Source organism: Conger conger, chromosome 4, assembly GCF_963514075.1.
Source record: "Conger conger chromosome 4, fConCon1.1, whole genome shotgun sequence".
Classification (NCBI taxonomy): Eukaryota; Metazoa; Chordata; class Actinopteri; order Anguilliformes; family Congridae; genus Conger; species Conger conger.
This window is the reverse complement of record NC_083763.1, coordinates 23,617,498-23,643,849: the sequence shown is the minus strand read 5'-3', so window position 1 is coordinate 23,643,849 and position 26,352 is coordinate 23,617,498. Positions and strand designations below refer to the sequence as shown.

At 42.4% G+C, this 26,352-nt stretch overlaps 2 protein-coding genes across 2 annotated transcripts; one reads left to right on the top strand and one right to left on the bottom strand.

The window, feature by feature from the left end:
• Positions 1-711: 711 nt before the first annotated feature.
• Positions 712-15,990, top strand: trpc1 (transient receptor potential cation channel, subfamily C, member 1). The gene is made up of 13 exons (XM_061240770.1): positions 712-1,242; positions 2,570-2,724; positions 3,070-3,171; positions 4,119-4,321; positions 5,482-5,613; positions 6,466-6,661; positions 8,065-8,401; positions 9,591-9,730; positions 10,899-11,048; positions 12,980-13,164; positions 13,252-13,453; positions 15,042-15,236; positions 15,520-15,990. The coding sequence occupies exons 1-13, from the start codon at positions 1,077-1,079 to the stop codon at positions 15,745-15,747; spliced, it is 2,391 nt and encodes a 796-aa protein (XP_061096754.1). The 5' UTR covers positions 712-1,076; the 3' UTR covers positions 15,748-15,990.
• A 459-nt stretch (positions 15,991-16,449) lies between these two features.
• Positions 16,450-24,910, bottom strand: pcolce2b (procollagen C-endopeptidase enhancer 2b). Its single transcript, XM_061240769.1, has 9 exons — positions 24,631-24,910; positions 24,094-24,202; positions 23,052-23,307; positions 21,545-21,669; positions 21,182-21,318; positions 20,381-20,544; positions 19,378-19,461; positions 18,449-18,616; positions 16,450-17,170 (listed from the first exon to the last, which is right to left on the bottom strand). Exons 1-9 carry the CDS (start codon positions 24,699-24,701, stop codon positions 17,040-17,042), a joined length of 1,245 nt encoding a protein of 414 aa, XP_061096753.1. The 5' UTR covers positions 24,702-24,910; the 3' UTR covers positions 16,450-17,039.
• Positions 24,911-26,352: the final 1,442 nt, after the last annotated feature.

The window sequence follows — 26,352 nt, the reverse complement described above, 5'->3', positions numbered from 1 at the left end:
AGGGTGGTTTGAGAATGTCAGAAAATGGTGATCTCCTGTGATTTTCATGCACAATAGTCTCTAGAGTTTGCAGAGAAAACATCCAGTGAACAGACAACACATCAAACCTCTACGTGGATATGCTACAACAGCAAAAGAATGTATATATATATACTATATTTATGTTTTTTTTTCTTTGCTAAAAGTAAATGGGTGCCAAAAACTCGACACGTAGGTTCCATTAGTCTACCATACTCAGGTTATCGCAATGATGCCTATCGGACACATGGTGGCGCTGTAACGCAGCCATTTATATTTCAGCCAATAACTCCTGAACCGTTTGGTTCAGAACCAAAGTTGTTTTTTTCCCAGGTTCCTTGGCTTATGGCAAACAAAACAGATATTCCTGATTCCATTTGCGTCTGCCATATTTTTCTGACATTTAGATTTTTTTTTAAAGAATTTTATTTAATATTCACCAAATTAGGGGTTTACATGGGGTTATATAACTAATTTCCGTTCTGATAATGTATCATTGCCATCGTGTCCCAATATGGAAACAAGCCGGAGTCAGTGTACATAATCTGTCATAAATAGTGTCAAACGTTGCTTACCTACTGTGGTCAACTAATTTCACGTTTGTTGTTTTGTTTTGGCCTGGAACTGCAGATGGGGCGCCCGTGAGATGAACAGGCAGGTGCACTGCACATGCGTAAAGCACTGCACCAGCACCATCAGGACCAGAACGCACAGAGAGGCTGTCACAAGGATGAAGTTACATGCGTGAGATCTCTGTAAACATTTTGACGCGCGCAAAAAGATATTCGTTGCCAATACGTCCGTTCGGTTTTACTACGTCTGTAGCTATAGATAAGAGAAGAGTCAGTAATACATTAAACAAACCTCGCGTAAAAAGCAGATGCTACGTACCGATGTTTGTGCCGGGAACGAAGGTGGCAATAAATCTAAGCGATTTGCATCGCCATTTTCACTGACGTTGAACATTGCTGTATTTTGGGAAAGGATAAAAGCGCAATTCCTTTTCCACACCAATGTGAGGAGGTTTCTTGTTTAAATGGACGCTTTGGTCTAGTGGGATGCACATCAATGTGTTGCCGTACTCGCTCTCCGTCGTAATGGCCGCTCTTTATCAGAGCACGGACACCTCTTCTCCGGACAAATATCTGGCCCTCAAAGACGTGAGAGAGGTGAAAGAAGAGACGACCCTAGACGAAAAGCTGTTTTTACTGGCATGCGAGAAAGGTCAGTGATAAAATGTATTGTGGTAGTCCTAGGTGTAGGAACGTTTTCTCTCATTGTAACAGAGTACAATCAGAACTGACGGAGAAGCAGTGAGCTGTTGTTATTGAACAAATCAGCCAAGCTATTATAATTTCAGTATTTATCAGAAAATAACAAAACATTACTGTGTGTGGTCAAAATGTATGTGATCAAATCGTTTGTAGAACTAATTAGATAATATGAACTTAAGACACTATTGTAAGCTGCTGCCATTCCTGCGACATACGCTACTGCTTTTACTAACTTCTGCTGCAGCTATTATTGATAATAATAATATGAATAATAATAATGTTTGATTTGAATTTGACAAAATATCTTGTCACTTTAGATACCAGGTAAGTTGATATAATTTTTAACTATACGAACAATACAGTTACGTACAAGCTAGGCATGTCTTTATGTATTTAATGTATTTGCTTTGAGGGTGTTCATAATTGAACGCTACATTAAAACCACATCACTTGTAATGTTTGCATTAAATCTGCTTACCTTCATGTGAGAAAGACTGCCTTTGGGTGCTGATTGCTACATCCAGCTGTTCGAATGCTCAGAGGAATTTCACCCAGAGGGAACATTCACTAGTTACATTTATAGTTGTCTTGTCAAAGCATAAGATCTGTGCATTTTTAGATTGCTCCATTTTAATCTCTTTTCCATCTTCATGGCAACCAATTTGAATTATTTAAGCCACCTGGCTTCAGCTGTGTATAGGCTGCTGGAATAACTAAAGATAATGCATTAGGTTTCAATTGATGGTTTCTAATTGTTGATATCAAACACAGATTTCACTATGATACAGATTGAGCTATGTATCTAGACTACACAAAACAGAGTATAGAGTATACTATTGTATGTGTCTAGAGTATACAAAGCAGACTTGATCTCTGAAAGTGTATGTCTATGGCTCATAAACCTTGTGGTCACATGCACTGGTTTCAATGGGTTATTTCATTACAGTGAAAGACAATATGAGGGTTGGCTGCAAAGCAATATCTGTTCTTAGCTCTTGCGGCTGAGACTGAGAGGGCAATCAGCACTGTCTCACAGTACCATATAAAGACACACTTAAATTCTTGCAGTCTGTCCTTGCAAGGAGATGTTATTGTTTCAGTTGTCATCAGATGAAAGGACTGGAGTATAGCCTGCCTGCAATCTCTTGCTGTGTGTGTGTGTGTGTGTGTGTGCGCATGCGTGTGTGCATGCAAACGTGTTTGTGTATGTGTATGCTTGTGTTTTTGCATATGCATATGGGTACATGTGTGAGGCAAAGATGTCTCTTGGTGTAAAGGTGACTACTACATGGTGAAAAAACTACTGGAGGAAAAGAAACTTGGTGAGCTGAACATTAATTGTGTGGATGTGCTGGGGCGTGATGCCGTCACCATCGCCATAGAGAATGAGAACCTGGACATCCTGCAACTTCTGCTGGAACATGGCTGTCAGGTGCTGAAACACATACACACACACACACACACACACACATAAATAAATGCACACACACACACACAAATATATGCACACACACACACGCACACACACACACACACATGCACACATATACACACACACAGAGTTGCTCCTGCCTTTAGGCGTACTCACACCAAACACTCTCTTTGGGAGCAACAGGCCATGCTTGGAAGGGTGAACCATGTGTAAGGTATCCTTACCTACTATAAACATTATATTATATGAACTAGCTACAAAATTAAACATTCTTAATAGCCTAATGGAACCGTTATCTGCAAGGAAATTGTGTTACAGTTTTCCTCCTCTGCCTTTTTTACCCAGGCGACAGATGCCCTGTTAGTGGCCATAGACTCCGAGGTGGTGGGAGCTGTTGACATCCTGCTAAACCATCGCCCACGGAGGGCCTCCAAGCCCTCTATTGCGGTTAGCTTCCTTTCCAGTTCCCTTCCCCTCCAGCACTCTCAAAAGGCTTGGTAACATGGCTGTCAGGGACAATTTTGAGCACCAGTCTGATTCAATAGGATTTAGCTTCTTAAATGGTAAATGGTTGGCATTTATATAGCACCTTTATCCAAAGCGCTGTACAATTGATGCTTCTCATTCACCCATTCATACACACACTCACACACCGACAGCGATTGGCTGCCATGCAAGGCACCGACCGGCTCATCAGGAGCAGTTGGGGGTTGGGTGTCTTGCTTAGGGACACTTCAACACAGCCCGGGCGGGGGATCGAACCAGCAACCCTCCGACTGCCAGGTGACTGTTCTTACTGCCTGAGCCATGTCGCCCCATAGACCAGCTACTCCAATTAATAATTGGTCATTATCTCTCATATCACAGAGGATTTGTTTAAATAACTGTAAACAAATATCTTAGAAAGATAGGTTCTGTTCAATCACTATACGATCATTTATTTTGGTCAAAGAGGATCTTATTTGGTTAAATAACTCTTATGACTTCCCTTCAAAGTATTTATCTTATTTGTTTACAGAACAGCACACTCCCATGGCAGTATGTAATATGATAAATACTTTGTATTATTAGGTATTATTTCAGAATGTGTTGAGTAACTCTGCATGCATGTCATCATCACTGAGTCTGACCTCTTTCAAGATTTTCATAAAACACAATGTCTAAGAATTACACCTTTCTACAAGATTTCAACGGACGTTTCCACTAAAACACTCTCAGGTATTGAGTTTCCAGGCATTGATAGAATGAGATACAGATTGTAGAGCATCTGGTGGTGTGGTGCAGTCATTGTTGTGAGGTCAGATGTTGTTGTGTCCAGATGCAGTTTGAAGGGACAGAGCTGACTGATTTGGGCTGGATACTAAGGGCTTTGGGTGGGTCTTTCTGCCCCATAGAAACTGATGCAGCGTATCCAGAACCCAGAGTACTCCACCACAATGGATGTGGCCCCGGTCATCCTTGCAGCCCACCGGAACAACTATGAGATCCTGACCATGCTGCTGAAGCAGGACATCTCCCTGCCCCGGCCGCACGCTGTGGGGTGCGAATGCACCCTCTGCAATGCCAAGAACAAGAAAGACAGCCTGCGCCACTCCAGGCAGGTGGCAGCCCCGAACACCGCCCTTCCCCCCTCTGCTCTCCATCACCGTCAGGCTTGTTGTTCCCACGATTCCTCCCCTATAGTCTGCAGATTGAAGAGTCATTAATGGAGAGAGCCACTCATGTAGGGCGGCCTGTAGAGTAGTGGTTAAGGTACATGACTGGGACCCACAAGGTCGGTGGTTCAATCCCCGGTGTAGCCACAATAAGATCTGTACAGCCGTTGGGCTCTCAACCCTGCAATGCTCCAGGGTAGGATTGTCTCCTGCTTGCTCTAATCAACTGTATGTCGCTCTGGATAAGATGTTGGGTATCTGTGGTGTGTGGTTCCCTGTGAACTCAAAGTAAATGCGAGTATAAAGACACTGTGCTCTGGTATGTCTTCAATCAGTCTATTTTGTTTATTGTGGTCAGCATTATTGCAGATGGCCGACATTTTAAATGTGGTACCCTAAATCACCCACAGAGAACGCACAGAGCTTTAGAAGGGATTTAGGGAAGTTTGGGAAGTCACAGTAATCACAAAAACAAGATATACCGCCCATGGTTGAAGACAACACAAGGAAACACATGTAATGGAGTGCCGTACATGACTTGTGGGAGTGCTGCTTTCTCTCTCACCATGGTATTCAAACAGGAGAGGTGTGCAGCACACGGCTTAGTAAGCTTATACAACATACAGATACTCCTGTGGAACAATGTAAGAGGACTTTGTTGGGAAATCTTATTCAAACATGGCACTACTTCCAAGGACGGGCTCACCATCTTCATGGAAAACACGATGAAATCATGTCCCATCTCAGACACTGAAAGGTAATTTGTTCTGCCTCCAGACTGACTCAGGGTATGCATTATAATGGTCGCCCCGGGCTTAATATGGTGCTTCACAGAGAATTAGTCCAGGGGCCCTGCAGTAGTGTTGTCCTGCATCCAGGGGGTGCAATTGAACTTAAAGCTCACTGTCTTCGAGGCATCCAGCCTTGAACACCAACATCCACTCCTTCCACAGAGATCCATAACGCAGTTCCATTTGGCATCCTCAGACAGGAGTGACATCATTAAATGATGGTGTCCATGGCAACAAGAGAATGCAGCATCTCACCCACAACCTTGCACTCCTCTCTCTCTCTCTCTGCCTTTCCCTCTTCACTTTCTCAGGTTTCGTCTGGATATCTACCGCTGTCTGGCCAGCCCCTCCTTGATCATGCTGACAGAGGAAGACCCCATTTTACGGGCATTTGAACTGAGCTCTGACCTCAAGGAGCTCAGCCTTGTCGAAGTGGAATTCAGGTACTGGCAGGATGGCCTGGAGACCGCTGACTCACGGCCACTATCATGCTCCGCTCCCAGCTGAATCACCAAAAACAAGTTTCCAGCCAGGAAAACCACACAGACAAACCCTGTTCACAAGCAAAGAAGGGCTTTTCACCTCTCTTTCTGAACAGGAATGAGCAGGCTTGGCGAATGTATGTATACGTAAATTGTGTAGCTGAACCCTGAAGCAATATTCTTCACAGTGTTAAATGTTTGAGAGAGAGAGAGAGAGAGAGAGAGAGAGAGAGAGAGAGAGAGAGGGAGAGAGAGAGAGAGAGAGAGAGAGAGAGAGAGAGAGAGAGAGAGAGAGCGCATAAACCATGGGCCTAGAGGTCTGTTTAATGCGGGGGAATGTTATTTGTACAGACAGCCAATGGTGCAGACAGATTCAACAAAGGAACATGTTTGGGGAATTGTTTGAGTCATGGTAGCTAGTAAGAAAGTCCTGCCATGTGTTTCTTCCACCAATGAACTCAGCGAGCTCATTTAATTAATTAGTTCTACCTCCTGGCTAAAGAATTGTCCTAATTAGCAAATTCAGGTCATTGTCCCAATTTACTGGGGAGGACTTTTACTTACTAAATCTGGATTTCCCACTGCTAATAATACTTGACTATATTAGTCTTGTGTGTAAGTACTGTGTCAAATAGGCACGTTTCTAAATCAACAGCAAACACTTCAAGACATGCCTGTATTCAGTTATCACTTGCACAGACTCCCTTCACGGTATGGATTGTCTGAAGGTACAGGAGAACAGTATGACTTATTCATGTACTGCTGTTGTCTGCTCTGGAAGAAACCAGTTCTGTTATTTTTCTCCCTGGGCAGAAATGACTATGAGGAGTTGGCTAAGCAGTGTAAAATGTTTGCCAAAGACCTCCTGGCTCAGGCGCGCAACTCAAGGGAATTAGAGGTCATCCTCAACCACACATCCAGTGATGAACACATGGACAAGAGGGGCCTACTGGAGGAGCGTATGAACCTCAGCCGTCTCAAACTGGCTATCAAGTATAACCAGAAAGAGGTGAGGTGTTGCCAAGCTTGACACGCTAGGGTCATCTTTGTAAGGGGGTTCTGTGAGCTTTTTTCTCTACAGAAATGATCCAGGGTCAGCTCATTCCACCAAAAAGATAACTGCCACCATTGTGTGGGGTCCAGACAGGGGCCCACATGTAGTTAGTCTTGTGTGTTCCACCACACAACTTTCAGGCATGTACCACCATTCATCTGTACTCTCTGTCCATCCACAGCTTCCAACCACCATCGCCCATGGTTGATGATGTCTTTCCCACTTCCATGTCAAAATCACTTCAGACACAGTTTCTTATGAAACATCAGCAAGTTTTGCTGTCTTCATCAATGAAGCTTGTTCCAAACATTCCCCAAGTCACTGGGGTCTTATCCTGAATTTTTGTACATGACCCTGAGCATGCCAAGATTTTATTTATTTAATTATTTGATGAACCACACGTGTGTAGAAACACCTGGTTTCAACTTACATTATGTCCCTCAAATACCAAAGTGGCACTACATATATGTTACAAAAGGCAATTGCATTGAGTGCAAGCCTTAAAGCACTTCCAGGTAAATTCTTTATATAAGTATTGTAGCTTTTACAACACAAAATTTTAAGACTGTCAAGATGATGTGCCTCAGATGCAATCCACAGATTTTAATTTTCCTCAGTGGAATTACTGTTATTGCACTAAATCTCAGGCTAGAAGCAGTTCTTCCTGTATGCATTACCCAACAGAGCAGCAGAGTAAAGCTTGCTTGAGTTATATCCTCTCTTTACTCAAGATAGTGGGCAGGTTAACTACAAGAGCCTTTCCTGCTCCGTGTGTTTGGGAAATATATCATTGAGCTGCTCATGAGGTCTGTTTGTCTGCATAGAGACAGATGGTGCGGCTGTTCTTCACTTCAATCTATGTCCGCCTGGGTGTAAATTATCATTGGCAGGAAAAAGCATGTCATGTAGCGCAATTAGCATGTAATGTGTTATTATCATTGGAACTTGCTAGTTGGACAGAGCGCAGCTGCACACAGCCAAATGACAAATGTTTGATGAGAATAATAATAGTCATCTGTAGAGATCAGATTTATTGTTGGGAATAAACTGGACTGGGTTGTTTCTCTGACTATCTGTTTTTTCTCTCATATCCCTTCCCCTGCCTTTGTTTATCCCTCCGCAATCATCCTGTTATTTTGCTGAGTTGTACTTATTGTGTTTTGCTATTGTGCAATTTCCCTTAACAGACTTAGCTAGTTTGCAGGAATATTTACCCGTCATCTCTAGGGTTACTGTTATCCTTAACCCTGATTTATACACTTTTTATTGTATGTTGCTCTGAAAGAGAGTGTCAGATATGCCAAATGCCAGTAATGTAATGTAATTTATTACCATTCTACCTTCATGCGTGTCCCCAGTTTGTAGCACAGTCCAACTGCCAGCAGTTCCTCAACACCGTGTGGTTCGGCGAGACGGCAAGCTACAGACGAAAGCACACGTGCCTGAAGATCCTAACGGTGCTTACCGTGACGATGCTGTGGCCGCTCCTATCCCTCTGCTACCTATTCGTGCCCCGCTCACGCGTGGGCCAGGTCATCCACACACCCTTCGTCAAGTTCATCATCCACAGCGCCTCCTACTTCACCTTCCTGCTGCTGCTCAACCTCTACTCGCTGGTGTACAACGAGGGCAAAAAGAACACCATGGGCCCGCCCCTGGAGTTGATCGACTACCTGCTCATCCTCTGGATTATCGGTGGGTTTGTGCCGAGCGCCCTCTACCCTGCTGCTGCAGGAGTCCCCAGGCTGAAGCTTCTCCAGTAGGCCTTTTCAGCCAGGGAATTAGGAACACTCTAGCTCGGCTGCCCAAATGTTTTTATGGAGCAGTGTACTCTGTGAATGCGTGAATGTGAATTCACAGTTGGTTTGTGGGCAGTAGTGATGGACCATGTGTGGTGAACACTGAGATCAATATCAGTCCATTGTGCTCTGGATGAATGTCATGAATGTTTTTTTCACTGTGCTGCCCTGTGGACCCTGCAGGCAGACAGGCCACGCTGTCTACTGTGTTACTGCGTCATTTGGTTCTCATTGTGCTGATTTTCCCCCACAGTGCACTTCACCCCTGGAGCTAGAGGCCTTTCACAATGGGATAATTACTTGTTTATATTTCCTTTTACAAAAACAAAATGGCACATGTAATAAATCCTCTGAACAAACAAGTGTGACTAGAGGAGATCTGTAGGAGGTGAGAGTGGAGGAGCACTCTGTTAGCGGACCCTAGCGGTTAACTCCACCGCCATATAGAGCTTTATAAACCACATCCGATTAAAGATTGCATCTATTTCTATCTGCGCTGGCTGCCTCAGCCAGAACGCTGAAAGTTAATCCCAGGCCTGGGGCTTTGCAAATACCGGAGAAAGTTATTTGTGCAACTGGTCCGTGCAAAGATTTAATTTGCCGATCCCTTTGGCGGTATATAGCGATTCACGGGACTGCCGGGCAGCTCTGAGTTACCCAGCTGTGAAACGTATTTATGAACCGCTGATTAACGAGTGTAGCTTTTATTCATGTTGGTTTAAAGGCAGAACAGGCCATGGAGTTGTGCACATCTGTTCTCATCAATCTGCACCAACCCTGTGTACAGTATTCCATATGGAAAGGGGCAGTATGCATAGGAACATGGTGTTCTACCAATAATGCCATACTGACACGGGGAATGACATCTCAGCAGATCTGAGAGGTTTGGAGCGGAATTTGCGTCACAACCTCGGACAGGGCCCGCTTCCGCTTCCCTGTCGGACCGCGTTCCCCGGAGTCTCCGTGTGGGAATGCTCAGTGCCTGGATATTGAATCAGGGAGAGATTGTGAAATTCCAGACGTGAAGACCGTTGGCTGACCAGTGCTGCCATTGTGTGTGGGGTAACGGTTGATTCCTTCCCTAGGAATGGTGTGGTCCGACGTGAAGCGGCTCTGGTACGAGGGGCTGGAGGACTTCCTGGAGGAGTCTCGCAACCAGCTGAGCTTCGTCATGAACTCGCTCTACCTGGCCACATTCGCGCTCAAAGTGGTGGCGCACAGCAAGGTGACTATGTGCAGGTCCCACACCAGAGGCTCTCAGGCTTCTCACATAGCTTTATGATCAACATATTAATGTTTATCTATCCACATGATTGCTATGCACTCAGAACATTACATTATTTACAGTAGCTAACACTTTTATCCAAAGTGACTCACAGTTGATTAGACTCACCAGGGGCCAGTCCCCGCTGGAGCAATGTGGGGTTAGGCGCTTGCTAAAGGGCCCAACAGCAGCACCTTATTGTGGCTACACCACTTGAATTTAAATTGATAAGCTTGATTGTTATCTGTTACGTTTGGTCAGAGACCCAAGCGCAGACCAAGGGATAATCCGAAACGTGGTTTATTACTGTCCAGAAGTCAAAGCCAGTAGATCTAATACACAACAGTTCCAAATCGAGTAGCCAAAAGAAAAGTAAATAAACAGTCCAGGATCAAAAACCAAAAATCAGAAGTGCGACAGTACAAAAAGAATAAGGCAGGCTGGAAGTCGAAAATACAAAACGAATGTCAAAAACCAAAACTCAGAAAACGACAAAACAAAAGGGCAAAGGCAATTAGTTAGACAGACAGTAAGTGTGTTAATATAATTAGTACTAACATTAGTATCTATGTTAGTGGTTATTAGTAAGTATAGTGCTATACAACATTAACTAGCGAGAAAGCAGGAAGTAAGGAATGCGAGACTAGGAAGGAATCGTTGAAACCCGGAAACTACCGAAACTACCCGAATAGTGCAGCACGCAGATGGGGGAGTGACTCTGGCTCGAAAACATTCAGACACAGACATAACAGGGGAATGACATATGCAATGAATAGTACAGTATGAATAAACAGAAGACCAGATAAGAAATGAAAAATAATAAATTAAACAGATAAACTAACAGACAGATAACAGGAACATAACAGTTATCTTGATGTGAGCTTTGTTGTGTCTGAAACTATATTTACTGCTGCCCTTCTTGGCTCTCTCGCTCTTGGAAAAGAGATTTTAATCTCAATGGGACCAACCTGGCGACAAAAAGTTTCATAAATAAATAAATACATCTTTAGATTCATTTCAGATTATGCAGGTTAGTGAATTGTTTTGCAACATCAGCATTCTTATCAGCAATGTATTGAAGCAGAAAAGGCCCTATGTAGCTCACTCACATTCAGCATTTTGTTCTTAGTTCAAAAATGTGGAGGACACAGAGAGGAAGAACTGGGATGCGTTCCACCCCATCCTGGTGGCGGAGGGGCTGTTTGCCTTTGCCAACGTGCTGAGTTACCTGCGCCTCTTCTTCATGTACACCACCAGCTCCATCCTGGGGCCCTTACAGGTAAGGTACTTTCTGTCATCCTCATTATCCACACTATCATTGTCATCATCATCATGCCAGATCCCTGGTTTTCATTGATATCATTACCAGTCAGTGAAACAGTTTATAATTTGCCTTAACATGAAACATAATACATGCAATGATTGCTCTTGCCATGCAGTAAATTGAAAAGAAAATACTCTCTGCTTCATTCACCTGACTTGCTAGAGGTTCTTTTTGTAACTGGGATGATTTTTTCAATTTGGTCACGATAACAATGGCCTACATGGCACTTCATTCTCAACCAGCTCCAGCACCCACAACATTCCAGTAACCAGGCCAGAAACAAAACCTCTTCTAAACACTCCAAGCAGAATGTAGATTCTCTATTTGCCCTTTCTTGCTTTCATTGTTTCTTCTTGAGCCATCACTGCAATCTGGCTTTAATATTTTCTCTTTCTGTCCTTGAAAGATCTGTGCTATCTCTGGTTGCTCTCTCATTCACAGGCTGCGTCAACCCATTCTTATTAGTTCATTTAATTAATTGTACTCTTTGTCTTATACATACAAAACAACATCTTAAAAATGGAATTTGCCTGTTACATCATGGCCAAAATATTACATAAGTAAATGTAGCAGTAAAAGTTTAAGTGAAGCAACTTTTTTTCCATTATATATTCCTTATTGTTGTTCTACAGATGTGTTCTGCTGCTGCAGGGTCTAAATACCATGTAGCACAGCTGGATCCTGCCAATAACAACTTGCTGCTGTTTTCCCCATAGTGTCATAGTGTCTCAATGGGGCTATCCTACTGCTCGCTCACTGACTGTTGCAACTCTGGCGTACATGGATGGAAAGGCAATGAGTGACATCACACACTGACACGTACCCACTGGTGTACTGTACTCCCACCTCTGACTGTGCAGTCCAGCCGCAGACTGGCCTTGAGTGGGCGGAGGAATGATTAACATCTCTGGGATTATTCCATCCTAGCCAGGGGACAAGAGGGTGTGCAATCCCAGGAAAGACTTGAAACCCAATGGTTGTCTTTGTAGGAGTGACTTAATTGGCCGTATGTTGAATGGGATGTGAGTCACAAACTGTACAGACAGGAGGGGGGTACGGGCCATGTTTTGTCAAGGGGGTGTTCATTTTGGTGCTCAAGGGTTTTAGGGTTGAGGCACTCAACCTGGTGCATTCCGCTCTGTGTGGGTGCCCCACAGTATCAGGGACACTCCTCTGACTGACCCCCTGCATTCCTGCAATGTTTGTACAGTAGACCGGAAGGGTTATGCTGCCAGTGAGCCCAGAAACACCAACTAAATGTAAATCATTAACTGAATCACACATTCTGCCTCTCCAACCATTCTCTTTGTAGTTTCATGTAAAAAAACAAAAACACTTACAGTTGTCCAGCTGGTCAGGTTTTCACAGCCAGTGTTGATTTTACACAGGAAAGTGGATGGTCAATCGCAGTATTCACTTTCCTACAAAGTCAGGTCTGTGCTTCAGGCACGGGCAGTAAGGGGACTCATCCAGAGCCAGAAGACCACCATAGAGGGCTCTGTGGGCTATTCATAGTGACATAGACATAGAACCCAGAACAGCTACTCTGTCCTCCCTCCAACCTCAGCTCAATCAATATTTACCTGGGGGGTTTGTTATATTAGTCCTGACTTCTGTGTTGTTTGTGTTGTTTTCAGATGGTACAGGACACACTTCAGAAAGCATCAAATCTGCAAAAACAATATTATTTAAATGTATGTTACTGTAATTGATGGTAAAAGAAGATAACTAAAAAATATGATGAAAATAAGCAGACTTGTATGAACATGTTTAGATTTTCTCTCTGTAGCCTACATATGAACATGCTGCCTCACTGAACTCCTTCAGGGTAAAATAGCTCAGATGAGGAGCCATCCTGTTGATGATTACGGTCATTTTGTGTACAGATATCAATGGGTCAAATGCTACAGGAGTTTGGGAAGTTCCTGGGCCTCTTCCTACTGGTTCTCATCTCTTTCACCATTGGGCTGACTCAGCTCTACGGAAAAGACCAGAAGGACCCTGCCAAGAGTGTGACCAAAGACTGTGAGGGCATTTTCTGCCAGCGACAGAGCAATGACACTTTCCACACGTATGTAGCACCCACCACTATTAAAGCCTCTTCCCTGCAAACCCCAATGCATGTCATCACCTGCCAATTTTGCATTTCTCGCTCCAGGTTCATGGGCACCTGCTATGCGTTGTTCTGGTACATCTTCTCCCTGGCCCATGTGGCCCTGTTCGTTACCAGAATCACCTACAATGAAGAAGGGCGCTCCTTCGTGGGTGCCCTCATCGTGGGAACCTACAACATTGTGGTGGTTATCGTCCTCACCAAGCTTCTGGTGGCGATGCTACACAAGAGCTTCCGTCAGATTGCTGTAAGTTACTGAAAGCTGCATTACTGTATATCTTGTTATGTTTCATTTGTGCATACAAATGCATGCAATACCCATGCAGCTCCTAGCAGCATATTTCATGGTTTATTGTCATGGCCAGTGTTAGCGGTATTAAGGTTAGAGGTGTGGGGAGCAGAAGGTGAAGGAGCAGTCAAAAAATTGCAGTAGATCTTCTTCATACAGAGCTGCGCAGTGAAGGCTTATTTACAATTAATTAAGGACAAAGGTCAACAAGCTTTCAGGTCAGAGCTCATGTGGGTTAGCGGTCACAAGGATCACGCAACGGAAGTCTATGACTTGTACGCACTATTTATAGCAACATTTGGAATGGAATTTATATTCAACTCTAATTAAGCATTAATTAATCAGGATTACCTGAATGAAACCTTGCCCATTTTAATGTTGAATCCGGTTGTGTTTTTTATATGCGTTTCATAAATTAGGTCCATTGAATTTTATATAGGCCTGATCCAAATAGTTTCCAAAGCATGGTAAACTGATTGGTTTGAACCTCCACTAACTGTTCAAGTCTTTGGACCATGTCACATTCCACAAGCTTCACTTAAGCAATATCACAGGAGAGGGAGTGCTGTTATGCTGTATATCGTCAAGGGTGTTATGATATACAAGACAGCATAACAGCACTCCCTCTCCTGTGATATTGCTGAGGCAAAGCTTGTGGAATGTGACCTTTTCCTGTGGGTAATTTCAGACAATAGATTGATTTTATCATTCATTTGGCTCTGTTAACTAAAAGAAATGTTCAGCCACTGTAACTGTCTCACATTGCCAGGTAAAGCTATAAGTAAAGCTAGTTAGCTGGCTAGCTAGCTATCTCAAATAGGGTTGCCAAATGAAAAAATAAGGAAAGCCCCCCACCAACCCGACCCCATATTTCATGTGAAACCGGTTTAATTTTATTCATGGTTATGTTGTTCTCGCTAATGATACCATTCTCACTGGAACTTTTGCAAGGAAAATATGGGACAAATCGGATCCTGTATTGATTTAGCTAATAATGAACACAGCCTAGGATATTACGCTAATGCACGGGTGGAAAACCTCACCTACAAACCTAGCCACAGTAAGTGAGTGCAAGATAGCATAATCACTGTTGGTTGTTGTGGACATTTAACTGTACATATTCATTGATTGTAGGGCAGGGGAATAGAAACTCTTACACTAAGCTTGTTAGGTTTGACTGTTGGTGAGCTAGACCCACTGCAGCTTGTGATGTAACATATCTCCTTCTGGACTCATGCATAAGAACAGCAGTCTCAGTAACAGTTGCAGTCCAAATATTATTCTATTTTCATCGGGTCGAAGAGATCAACTGTGATGTTAATGTATCCTCTTTGTTGAAGTTAAATTGTAGCGAGATAGCAAACAAAGTAACTTTTTTTTTGTAATTGGAATTTCATCAGAGTGAAGGGGGTTGTGACCCTCCACTGCACATCAAGCTGAACAACATCCCTTAGCTGTGACAAACTTACAATATACCACTGTCTTTTGTGAGTTATTGCTTAATTAAAAGCTTACTTAACTTTCTGAACACCCTTTCACAATTCAGAACCATGAGGACAAGGAGTGGAAGTTTGCCAGGGCGAAGCTGTGGCTTAGCTACTTTGACGACAAGTGCACTCTGCCACCCCCCTTCAACATTCTCCCTTCCCCAAAAACCGTCTGCTACCTGGTGACCAGCATGAGCAAGTGGATCTGCTCACACACGTCCACTGGCAAGGTCAAGAGACAGAACAGTCTGAGGGTGAGTGAGCCTTTGTTAGAGGGTAAACCCTCTCATCCCCTTGCTGAAACCTCTGGTTTGTCTGCAACTACAGTCCGAATAAGCCTTCCTGTGCAGTGCATCAGACCTGGCAAAACACCTAGTGAATGTTACTCCAAAACCATAAACCAATGCAATTTGTTCCTCATTACAAAATGGACTGGGAATCATTCGATTTCTGTCTTTGTTGAAAGTATTTTTAAAAGTATTACTGACTTGTAGTCAACTCTGCAAATGTTGACTGAGCATGTCTGATTGAATCCAGGAGTGGAGGAACCTGAAACAGAAGCGTGATGAGAACTATCAGAAGATCATGTGTTGCCTGGTTCACCGCTACCTAACCTCCACTCGCCAGAAGATGCAAAGCACGGACCAGGCCACTGTGGAGAACCTCAATGATCTCCGTCAGGACCTCTCCAAATTCCGTAATGAAATGAGGGACTTGCTGGGATTCCGTACTTCCAAGTACGCTATGTTTTATCCCAGGAGTTAAGGCTCCCCTCTCAACATCTCTCCCCCCATGGCTACATTTGACTTAGCATGCATGGAAATTTCCACTGCTGCTGCTTTGGCACACAGAAGGATGGAACAACCTGGAACTCCACTGGAACAAGTATTCTCTGTTAAAGTATCAAATTGTCAGCCTTGTATTATATGTTTTCATTTCACTTGTTTTCTAAAAATGGCATTCTCAACAACAAATAAAATGATTAATAAAGATTTATGAATACAATAACAGGTCTCCATTTTGTTATGTCGAGGTCCATCAGAACACAGAGCCTACCAATCTGTTCATTGCAAAATGAAAAATCACAAAAAGCATGCAAAAGGCTTTATCTCTCTCCACCTGACCGCTCTATATCCTAGCACAAGCTAAGTGTTACTGCCAGTGGTCACACAGGGCTGCACTTCATAAACATATGTGGATCAGGCCACTGATAGTGGCCAGTTGAAAGAAAGTTGCCTGATAAAGCTGTTTTGCAGCTGAGTGTTCAGCCTTCTGGAAACAAGCAACTGATTAAACACAGCCTTGCATTGCTTTCACAAAACTGTGATTAAATTAAATTGTTGTTTCAGATATTCACATCCGCATTCTTGTGCCGGCATTATGCTCACTTCTTATTCACTTATTATTTTCTGTCAAGAAGGCTTTACTGGAAGATTTTCATAGACAAAATAAACTTTGTAATGAGTGTTATTTTAACTGCCAAAAACAATTTATTTAAATTAACATTTACCACTAAGGTTTCATAGGAAAATAACTGCTATGCGTTTCTTAAAGCTAATTTCATTACAAACATCACAATTTAGCTGGAACATAAACGATAAGTAGTGCTTTACTTTCATACACAGTAAAAACAATTCCAAAGGGATATAACAAATTGTTATGCCATGAAACTATACATCAACTTACAACACATTATTGCACATTACATCACCACAAACAATACTCTCTCACATTTTGTTCATTCAACATTGCCCGGAGATTAAGATGAAATGCTGTGACCGCAGTAAAGAGGAGATGGCACTGATGCATCTCTTTCATCTGCCCATGTTTGAAACATATGGACTCTGGCCACAAAGTGGCGAAGAGTAAGGATTAGCTGACAGCCCCAGTTAGCTCCAGAAAAGAGAAAAGGACGAAACACAAAAAAGGTCAGACAAGGGCTGTTCAATTGGTGTCAGGGACGTATCTGGCACCACAACTGAAGAACACTGTGGGCAACATTGAGATGCGCTGGGGAAAGCTTCTGGAGAAAGGCCTGGGAGGGTTGTAGAGCAAGCTCAGCAGCGCTTGGTCTTCAAGACATTCAGGCTTTTCTGGTTTTTGGCTTTGAAGGCCATCACAAAATGGTGAGGGGCAACCTTCCCACGCCCCTCCTCGTCTCCCTGTCCCATAATGATGTAGTTGAGCCCTGTGGAGGTAGCACATAGAGAGCCTGAATGCAGCAGCAGAATGGCAGAGTCATTCATGGAACATTCAGGAAGACCAAAGATCAGTATCTCAACATCGATAAAAACTCACTGTATTTTTTTCACCATGTATGGAGAACTACTCACGCTTTTAAAGGCATTACATACAGCACAACACAATCAAAACTCCAGCAGAGTTCTCACATTGAGTGATTTGAGACATTTTCAATAATTTCTTCAATCAAACATTTTTGACAAGAGTAAAGCTCTGAAAACCAGCAATGAAGAAAGAACTCCTTCTCTTTGCACATCAGCCGGAGGGGTTGTGGCGGCAAGCAGACTGTTTTTTTTCTTCTATGTATTTAATGTGTGTTTGGGGCACAGCTGTTTAAAGAGACGGCCCAGCAGTGGTAGCTTTCATTCAGACTCTTCTAATAGGCTCTTGCATTTGCCTGAAAAGTGTTAACTTCAAAAGCCAGTTCTCAGTCTTAATTAGCCTCTAACAGAGTCAAATCCACACTAGATGTACTCTATTTGAGTTTTAAATCAATCAATGTTGATTTTAGACTATTTTATAATGTTTCTTTGACCACACTACTTCTCAAAAGAAATGTGTGGCTCCTTACCTTTAGTCAATTACCTGAGGGTTTCAAGCTGGGCCATTGCGGCTACATAATACTGAGAGATCCAGATAACTGAAGAACTTCCCATCGTTAGGAAGTAAAAAAAAGTTGGCAGTGTTCTTTAGTGCTGACAACCAACACTGTGCAAGTATACTTTCTAAGTTAATTAGAAAAATGATTAGTAGTGATTTAGAATTAAAGCTGTATTTATTGGACTGAGTAATATGATTCATCTCATCCAACATAAAATTACTTGCAAAAAAGGAATGCCACGAAATGCAATGATCCTATACAATGTAAAATATATACCGAAACAAATAAAGTAGAAATCTATACCAAGAGAAATAATTGCCGGCTGACTCATTACATGCTGAGGGCTTAAAACTATTGGGTTCTGTAGGGTTGTGTCAAAAATAAGCACAATTAAAATAAAAATGCTATATTGTGTCTTTTCACTATAGCATATGAAACACCAGAAATGTGTTTTTTAATGTTATGGCATGGTTCTTGAAGATTATCAGGTTTAGTGTTTCAAAACAAAGCTCTTAATCTTGTTAAGCATGATCTTTAAATCTTGAGAGAAGGATGGGACCCTGTTAAGGGACATATGGGCAGAAAATAACACTGAGTGACGCCTCCAGCTCCTCCCAGACTCACCTCGTCGGATTGAAGGACACTTCTTGCAAAGGATGACAATCTTGGTGCTCATGCTCTTGCCTGCTTGCTGAATGGCGAGGTTTCCCTCCTTGTAGACATTTATGATGGAGATGGTGGCATACATGCTGCCTCCCCGCATCACCGCAGTGATCACCGTGCCGGTTATCACTGGGGATGGAACAGACAGAGTTTACACCTGATGGTGGCAATAGCAAGTTTTGCAAACATCCTTTAATGATAACGACCAATCACTAATTTAGTAAACCAACATTCAGTGAATTTGACTGTGAAAGAAGCATGCGGCCTTCACTATCTGAAACATTTGAAATAAAATTAAAAAAAACATTGGTAATAATTTAAAAATAAAGATATGAGCATGGGTATGTGTAGGCATCTACACGTGTATATTTTGCAGTAAAAATATGTGCTGAAATGTCCAGAAATTATATTACATGATAAGAATGAGCTTTCACTGTGACCCAAACTTCTTTAACAAATATTTTCCATATGCAAATCAAAGTAAACCTGCCGAGAAATCGCAATTAAATATCTCCTTCATTTCAAAATCTCCTGGACACAAACACATACAGTCAAGTTGTTCCGAGACCAGAAACTCACCAAGCTACAGGGCTGAATCAACACTTTCATTTACCAACAGTTTACCTACAGTTTCACCCCACAGGTTTACACTAAGGTAACTGTGTCCAATACACAAATTCACTGTTCCTTCTGGAAATTCTCAAGGAAGCTTTTGAGACACACAGAAACAAAACAGAAGGCCAATGATAGTGTGGCATGGGAAACATGAAAACCAGCTCTTGTTTGAGAGCAAGGACTGTTTTGGAGCTACACCAGGGCAATTCTCGGCCATTTCTCTCACACTCAGGCCTGCTTCTTTATGCCTGTGTGGAAAAGCAGGGGTTCCTCACCGAAGTTGCTCGAACAGTAATGGCTCTCAAGGGTCCCACTCCTTTTGCATTTCTGCTGGCACAGAGCAGCTGAATACTTCAACGCTGGTGAGACACACAGAGGTACACCTTTACAATATATGTGGCCATTGATTTTACCTTTCCTGTTTGCTCTCTGCACTGGCAATTCTCAAGGTAGACCTTCTCAGAGGAACAGCCCAGCATGCGTGTGGGCGATAGTCATGTTAAGCACACAGTGTATTCTGCATGCCTCATTTCTAGAGTAATCCAGCTAACATCTATTTTAAATGTTATGTCAACTACTTTTACTTAAGGACCATGCAGAACAGCTAACAAAAAAAGGCAACAGAAAAATAAAACCTCCATTCATATGCTATTCTAACTGTGAGACAAAATAAACAGAGAGAGAGGTGCAGCAGCAGACGATGATGGTGAGATCATTCAATGACATAGCACAGTGATAGCCCTAATTTGTTTTTGGCACAGCAGGTTCTGCTTTCTACAAAGGGAAAACAAAACAGGGGAGCTGACACAGATAGGGTACAGTCTTCAGCGGTTCAGCAGACAAGCAGACACACACAGAGTCCAGGAATACAACCAACCTCACTCTAAGCTTCACACAAGACGCAAAGCCACCAATATGAGAAGAGAAGCCCCTCTTCCTGAGACCCTGCCAGTGCCATGTAATTATCATCAGAGCCCAAGGACAGACTGCGTGAGCCACGGTGATAAAGCCAGTCGTAAATCTTCTGCCTTGATTTACGACCAAATTAATCTGCCACATACGTATAAGCCACAAAAGATCGTACAGCAATCTTAATCTTAGAAAAAAGGGAAAAAATCTGTCCCATTCAGATCTAAAATCAAAAAATGTAAGATGAGACACACATAAGAGCATGCATAGTTCAGGCAGCCATCCTTACCCTCTTGTTTTTAATGAGACTGATGAGGAAGTATGTGCAGGATAGAGAGAGAACCACAGAAGAAGAAGAGTGTCACCTACGTGTGGATCTGGTCGTGGGCATTGGGGTGGTGGTGGTCGGGGGCATCGTTGTGGTAGAGAATTTCTTGGGCCTGAATTTGTAGTGACCGATGAACCCATCCGCAGTCAGGCTCAGGTCAGACAGGAACTGAATGAGGAGCTGGTTCCCATCAGAGAAGATAGGACTAAGAAGATAAGAAGGATGACAATGTCCAGAGTGCGACAGCAAAATACAGATATACACTTTAAAAGAAAATACAGATAAAATACAGATATACACTTTAAAAGAAAATACTGATAAAATACAGATATACACTTTAAAAGACCAGCACACAATATCATTTGTTGTTTCATATGGCATTTGGCTGCTGAGGGCCACAATCATTAGATGAGCAGTAATGCCTCGTTTAGTAATGCACGTCAAATATTTTCATTAGAAAGGATTTATTGAAAAAAGGGAGTGGAACAGAAAGCAGCCAGGGTAACTGACAGAGAAGGGAGCACAGCTGAGAAGGCTCCATGGCATGCACTGAACCCCCATCCACGCTGGGAGAATGGGATAGGCCAAGAGACGACCACCCTACGGACTACACCACACTCACCAAGGAAGCTTTTCAAATAATAAACGGGCATGTTGAGCTTAGCTTTTGAAAAGATTTGCAGTATGTTCATTACAAAAAGCTAATGTGTTCCATGCCCTCTGTGTTTAGAGGATAACTACAGAGGCATATCTGTCACTAGTTAAACCACAGGGCCATTTTATGACCCAAAGGAATTTGGCTTTGGCCGCAACAGCAACAGGAACATTCATCAGCTACTTACTCTGGCGGACTGTCCCCACAATATTTCCCAATGCGTTTCGCATCGTTTATTTCTCCCCCATTGAAAATGGCCACATAATCATAGCGGCAGTAGTTATCTCGCTCCACATCAAATTTCTCAAACTTCACCTCGATAATCTGGAAGGATGAAAAAGTAATTGGAAGGAAGAAACATAGTGTATTAATTAAACCTACAGAGACACAGAGAAGTTAGATTATCAGTCTGCTAACATGATGAACGCAATGACATTTCAAGGCTGAATATCAAATCACATCACAGTACTGCGTTAGTAAGGAAATCAATGTATTTTGAACAAATGCTTCACCTAGATACCTGACCATGCTAGCTATCAACCATTCTCACCTGATTTCGAGGAGCCACAATATGCCAGGAGCAGGTGACCCCTGCTGGGTAATCCTTCTCTGGCCAATTTGGTGTCTTGAAGGATCCGGGCGACTTGTCTAAGCGACCACCACAGTACTGATCCCCTGTTACGTAAAACCACATGGACAAATTACATTGATCACTGGAAACTGTTACAAAGACAACTGAAATAATCTGACGAGCTGATGAAGTGATGGGCATGGCCTCATTCTTCATCTCACAGTAAATTACAAGGCAGTCAGGCAGACTCATCTGAGCCCCCATGATACTGAATAGCCCCAGCAGGTATCTGCTAACTTTGGATATGGTTTAATCCCTAGCAATGTGTCGTTAAAAGGGGGAGCGCATGTATTGGCATGGGAGCGCATGGCTAAGGCATTGGACATTGATGCAGGCGTGATGTAGTTGCGCACCGAGGACCGGGGTTCGCGCCCCAGTCCTGCCAAAGCTAAATAATTGGACCACCGCTTCAAAGGTGGGGGGAGGGACTCAGCAGGGAGGATCGCCGCATAAAAAAGTGGCCTGGACTACCCCGCTTGAGAAGGCAAGGCTTGTAGAAGATGTGTCGGTCTCCTTCTGGCTGCAGGCGGACGGGATCGTAGCAGTGTTTCCTCAACTAACATGGATGATTGAAATGGAATGGGCGACAAAAATTGGGAAAAAATGGGGGAAAAAATCTGAAACAAAATTTTATGGTGCATGCTACCATTGTCATTAAGCTTCATGGTGTGACCAGGTCCACAATGGCAATCATTAGCCATTTGTAAGGCTAAACTACAACTGCTTCTCAAAGATAAATCGGTCATTTGAAGAGACACATAAGTGGTATTTGCACAGAGCACCCCAAATGCAAACAGAATGTGCATTTCTCCATAGCTCTAGTAGAATATGAAGGTCACCACTGGAGTGACCACATATACAAGCAAGCAACCCAGTCACCTATGGTACTATGAAAAAAGTATTACACTCGCATCAAAATTCCAGAAAACTTGTAACAGAATAAACATTCCCATGTGAATTAGAAACAGATTGGCTTCAAGCTGTCACTCCAGGAAATGCTTGTGAGAAATTCCATGTCATATTGTGAAAATGCTAGCGGCAATCTCTTTTACCCTTCCCCTGCCTCGTACAAGCTCAGCCTCAGACTCAAAAATCATTTTTAATGAGCGACAGCCCACATTTTTGCCATAAAGCATGCTTTGACGATTTACTGTGCAGCGAGTCTATTCTGGGACATAAATTCTGCCTGTCTTCATTTGGGATCCTGCAAGTCCAGGCCGTTTTTCTGCAGTACCTCCTTGTCCTGTCAGACACACCTTAGTTAGCAAGTTGATCTACCAAAGAATGTTCCTGCTATTCGATGGCATCTTGGAAGGCAAGATTTGGGAGGCAAGATTTGAGACTTCAGTCATGCAATAACTTTGTGTCTTGGAATCCGGGTAGAGGGCTAGAAGCTTGCCCCCCACCCTACCACATCTGCGCTCACCTCGCTCGTGAGGGTGGGCAGCAGAATAAACCGCCAGGAAGCCACTTCCAGCAGTGTTGGCATCAGACATCATCTGCACCAGCATCTTGTTGCCAGTAGCAACAAGAGCTCCCGGCCTGAAGGTCCCGCAGAACCGGCCCAGACGCTGCCCGTTGGGGTGCCCGTTGTATACGTCCACGTAGTCGTATCTGCACAGGTTGTCATTCTCCAAGTCGATGAAGCGGAAGGAGAGGACAACCACCTTCCCTTCTGGCACCTGTGGGCAGTCAGCAAAGAGAGCACAAGGATTAGAGGTGGCACAGTCTGTCCATCACGCTCTGTGCTCTTTCCTAATCATAAATTGTACATTCCCTTATTTAACATTTAACGTAAAATATAACCTACAATGCAAGGTATTGTTAAGCAATACAACCCCGACAAGCGATGTGGATTTGGTTCAGGATGTGAATACTTATCTCAGTATATGGGTATTCATGATGCATCATTGTCACGCTAATATAGAACTGAACTGACAATCTAAGATCTGAATGGTATGACAGGTCAAGAGCTTGAGGGAACACTTAACTCTACAGCTTGTAAACAGCATCTTAAAAACTCAAAGAAACTGTCAGTCAAACCTGTCAATAAATGAAAATGTAATGACATTAAGACCTGTGACTGACTACTGATAGTATGTAATTAGACTTTAATGCAATTACAGGTAGAATTAATAGGTAAATTACAGAATTATCTCTAAATTATCTAACTAAATCACTAAGGGACAGGAACAATTTTAACTTAGATCACAGTATAGGGGCTATCGGATAAATGTATATTATTCTTAAGTATTTAAAACGTTCAGTCATTCTAATTTTGGTATACATGGTGTTTACATTTACTTACGGTGTAAGTCCCTACTTGTATATTTAATATGCACTGTTGTGTACGTCGCATTGTATAAAAGCGTCTGCTAAATAAAACGTAATGTAATTGTTTCCCTTTAATATTTTCACTGTATTACTTTAGGTGTACTATGTTCTAAAGAATAAAAATAGCAACTTACCGTGATTGTCCAAACACATTTTGTATTTGGAGGGTAAACCCCGGGATATCCTTGGCTACCGATGACGCCAGATTCCCCCGTTATATTTCCGCCACATGTAAATACGGGCCTGAAAACCAATATTAACGTAGCCTATAGTCAAGAAAAGTAACACTTATCTGCGGATAAGGTCCAGAAATACTGTAAATCACTGGAAAAAATTTAATAATACATAAGTCGTATTGTGCATCAACACATTTATTTCACAAGACTACATCGTTATCTAAGTTATACTACTTGCAGATCGATACTGTAATTTGGGTGCGCAAATGCGCATCAGTTTCCAGGCACTTCACGTGCTGGCGCAGGACGTTGTGCGCAAACTGCCTACAACTGCTTAAAACTCATTGAAAGCAAATACCTATTTATTAATCCAGGTACTGACGCATTCAAATCTTTTCTATCATAGGCCGAAGCCATAACAGATCAGAGAAAAATTTTAACATTTAAAATATATATACAAAAGTAATATAGATTTGAAAACTAACTTTACTTTACCTTCGCTGAGATTGTGCGTGGACTTCCGTGAAAAACAGCAGACACAAGGTACAGCAAACGATACTCCTCATTTTCGTGTCAGTGCAGCGGCAAATTTTTGTCTGTGAAGGTTATAGATTGTGGCTCGAGAGCGGAGAAAAAGTAGTATGATTCCTTGAGGGGGTTTAGTTGGTTGCAAGCTGGAGCAGATGAATATCGCGTTTGTTCTGAGGGGAGGAGGGAGCACCCGGCAGCTGCCTCTCCAAAACTTGGGATCAAAGAATTGAGGGGGAGGGGGTCTTTCGCGTTGCTCATTTGGATGGACACCTGACACACTTGGACGTTAAGTCGTTTTCTGTCAAGATTGTTAGTAGCGTGCGTATTTAGTGCGCGCCTATTAAATGTCCATTAGGCTATGTCTCACTATAAATCATCCACCAGTTTTGACAGTAATTGCAGATTTAAGACTACGTTTACTATAAAATACACAATAAATTTATATAATGAATGTTAAACCATCAATCATTTGCACATCAATAGTCCTCGGTGAGGTGGACTTGTGTAGGCCTACTTCATTGAAAGCAGCGATGATGATCATAATTGTTGATATATTTTATTAAGAATGTAAATAAATCCACATGGGCATTAATATTTCAAGATGTTTTCAATCACTAACAAACTCTCTTACTCTCTTACCCATGTGCTATAAATAACCGATTTCTTCCCCTAAATTAACCACATATGCAACACAATAAAATTCAAAGTAACATTTTAGGGCATACCTTACATTAACTTCGTGATTATAGCCTTCGCCTGGATGCATGAAGTTCATGGAAATTATATGAGTAACCCCACACATAAGACACAAAATATTTTAAAAGTTATATTCAGGTATGTAATCACACAAATCAGTATAAATGCTTGTCACTGGGGTGGTACCATCTAGGTACACTTTTAGGCCCTGAAAATCTTATTGGTTGTTTGGGGTCATTGTCTTGCTGAAAGATGAAGGGTTGTTCAATGAGATTTGAGATACCTGGTTGGATCTTAGCAGATGTTTCTGTACACTTCAGAATTTATTCTGCTGCCACACCATCAATGAAGGCAAGTGAACCAATTCCAGTGGCACAGCCACATATATGGCCGAGCCAAAATACAATTTCCGTATGTTATGTACTTCCTACTAAGCTCAAATGATACCTTGACATTGACAATATACTCTTCAGTAGACCAACATGATATTCAGACATATACATATTTTTAAAAAGTGGTAGTGACATCTAGTGGTAAAATGCGATGTCAATGAACAGGCATTTAATTGATTTAACTGAGGCATTGAAATAGACTTCCTGTTCCCTCGCCACTAGACCGCATTGTCACAATATACTGAGGAATTGGGATTATATTGAGTTTTTGGAACATCCCAAGTGTTTTGCTTGAGGAGACAATGCTTCAAAATATGTGTATGTCTCTTTAAACCTAAAAGTGATTAAATATATGCAGAGGAGTATTTACAAATACTACCCATTTAGCAGTCATTTTCTGGGACATAATATCAGCAAAGTCTGGTTAATTAAACATAAGATATCTTTTGTTTTCGTTCTAAACAAATACAGTAATTACAGCCCGTAATTATTTGGACAGTGGTACAATGTCTGTTCTTTTGGCTCTGAAACAATGAACATGAGGTAGTGCAGGCTGTCAATTTTTTCAAATTGTTTGAATTTGAGGGTATTCACATCC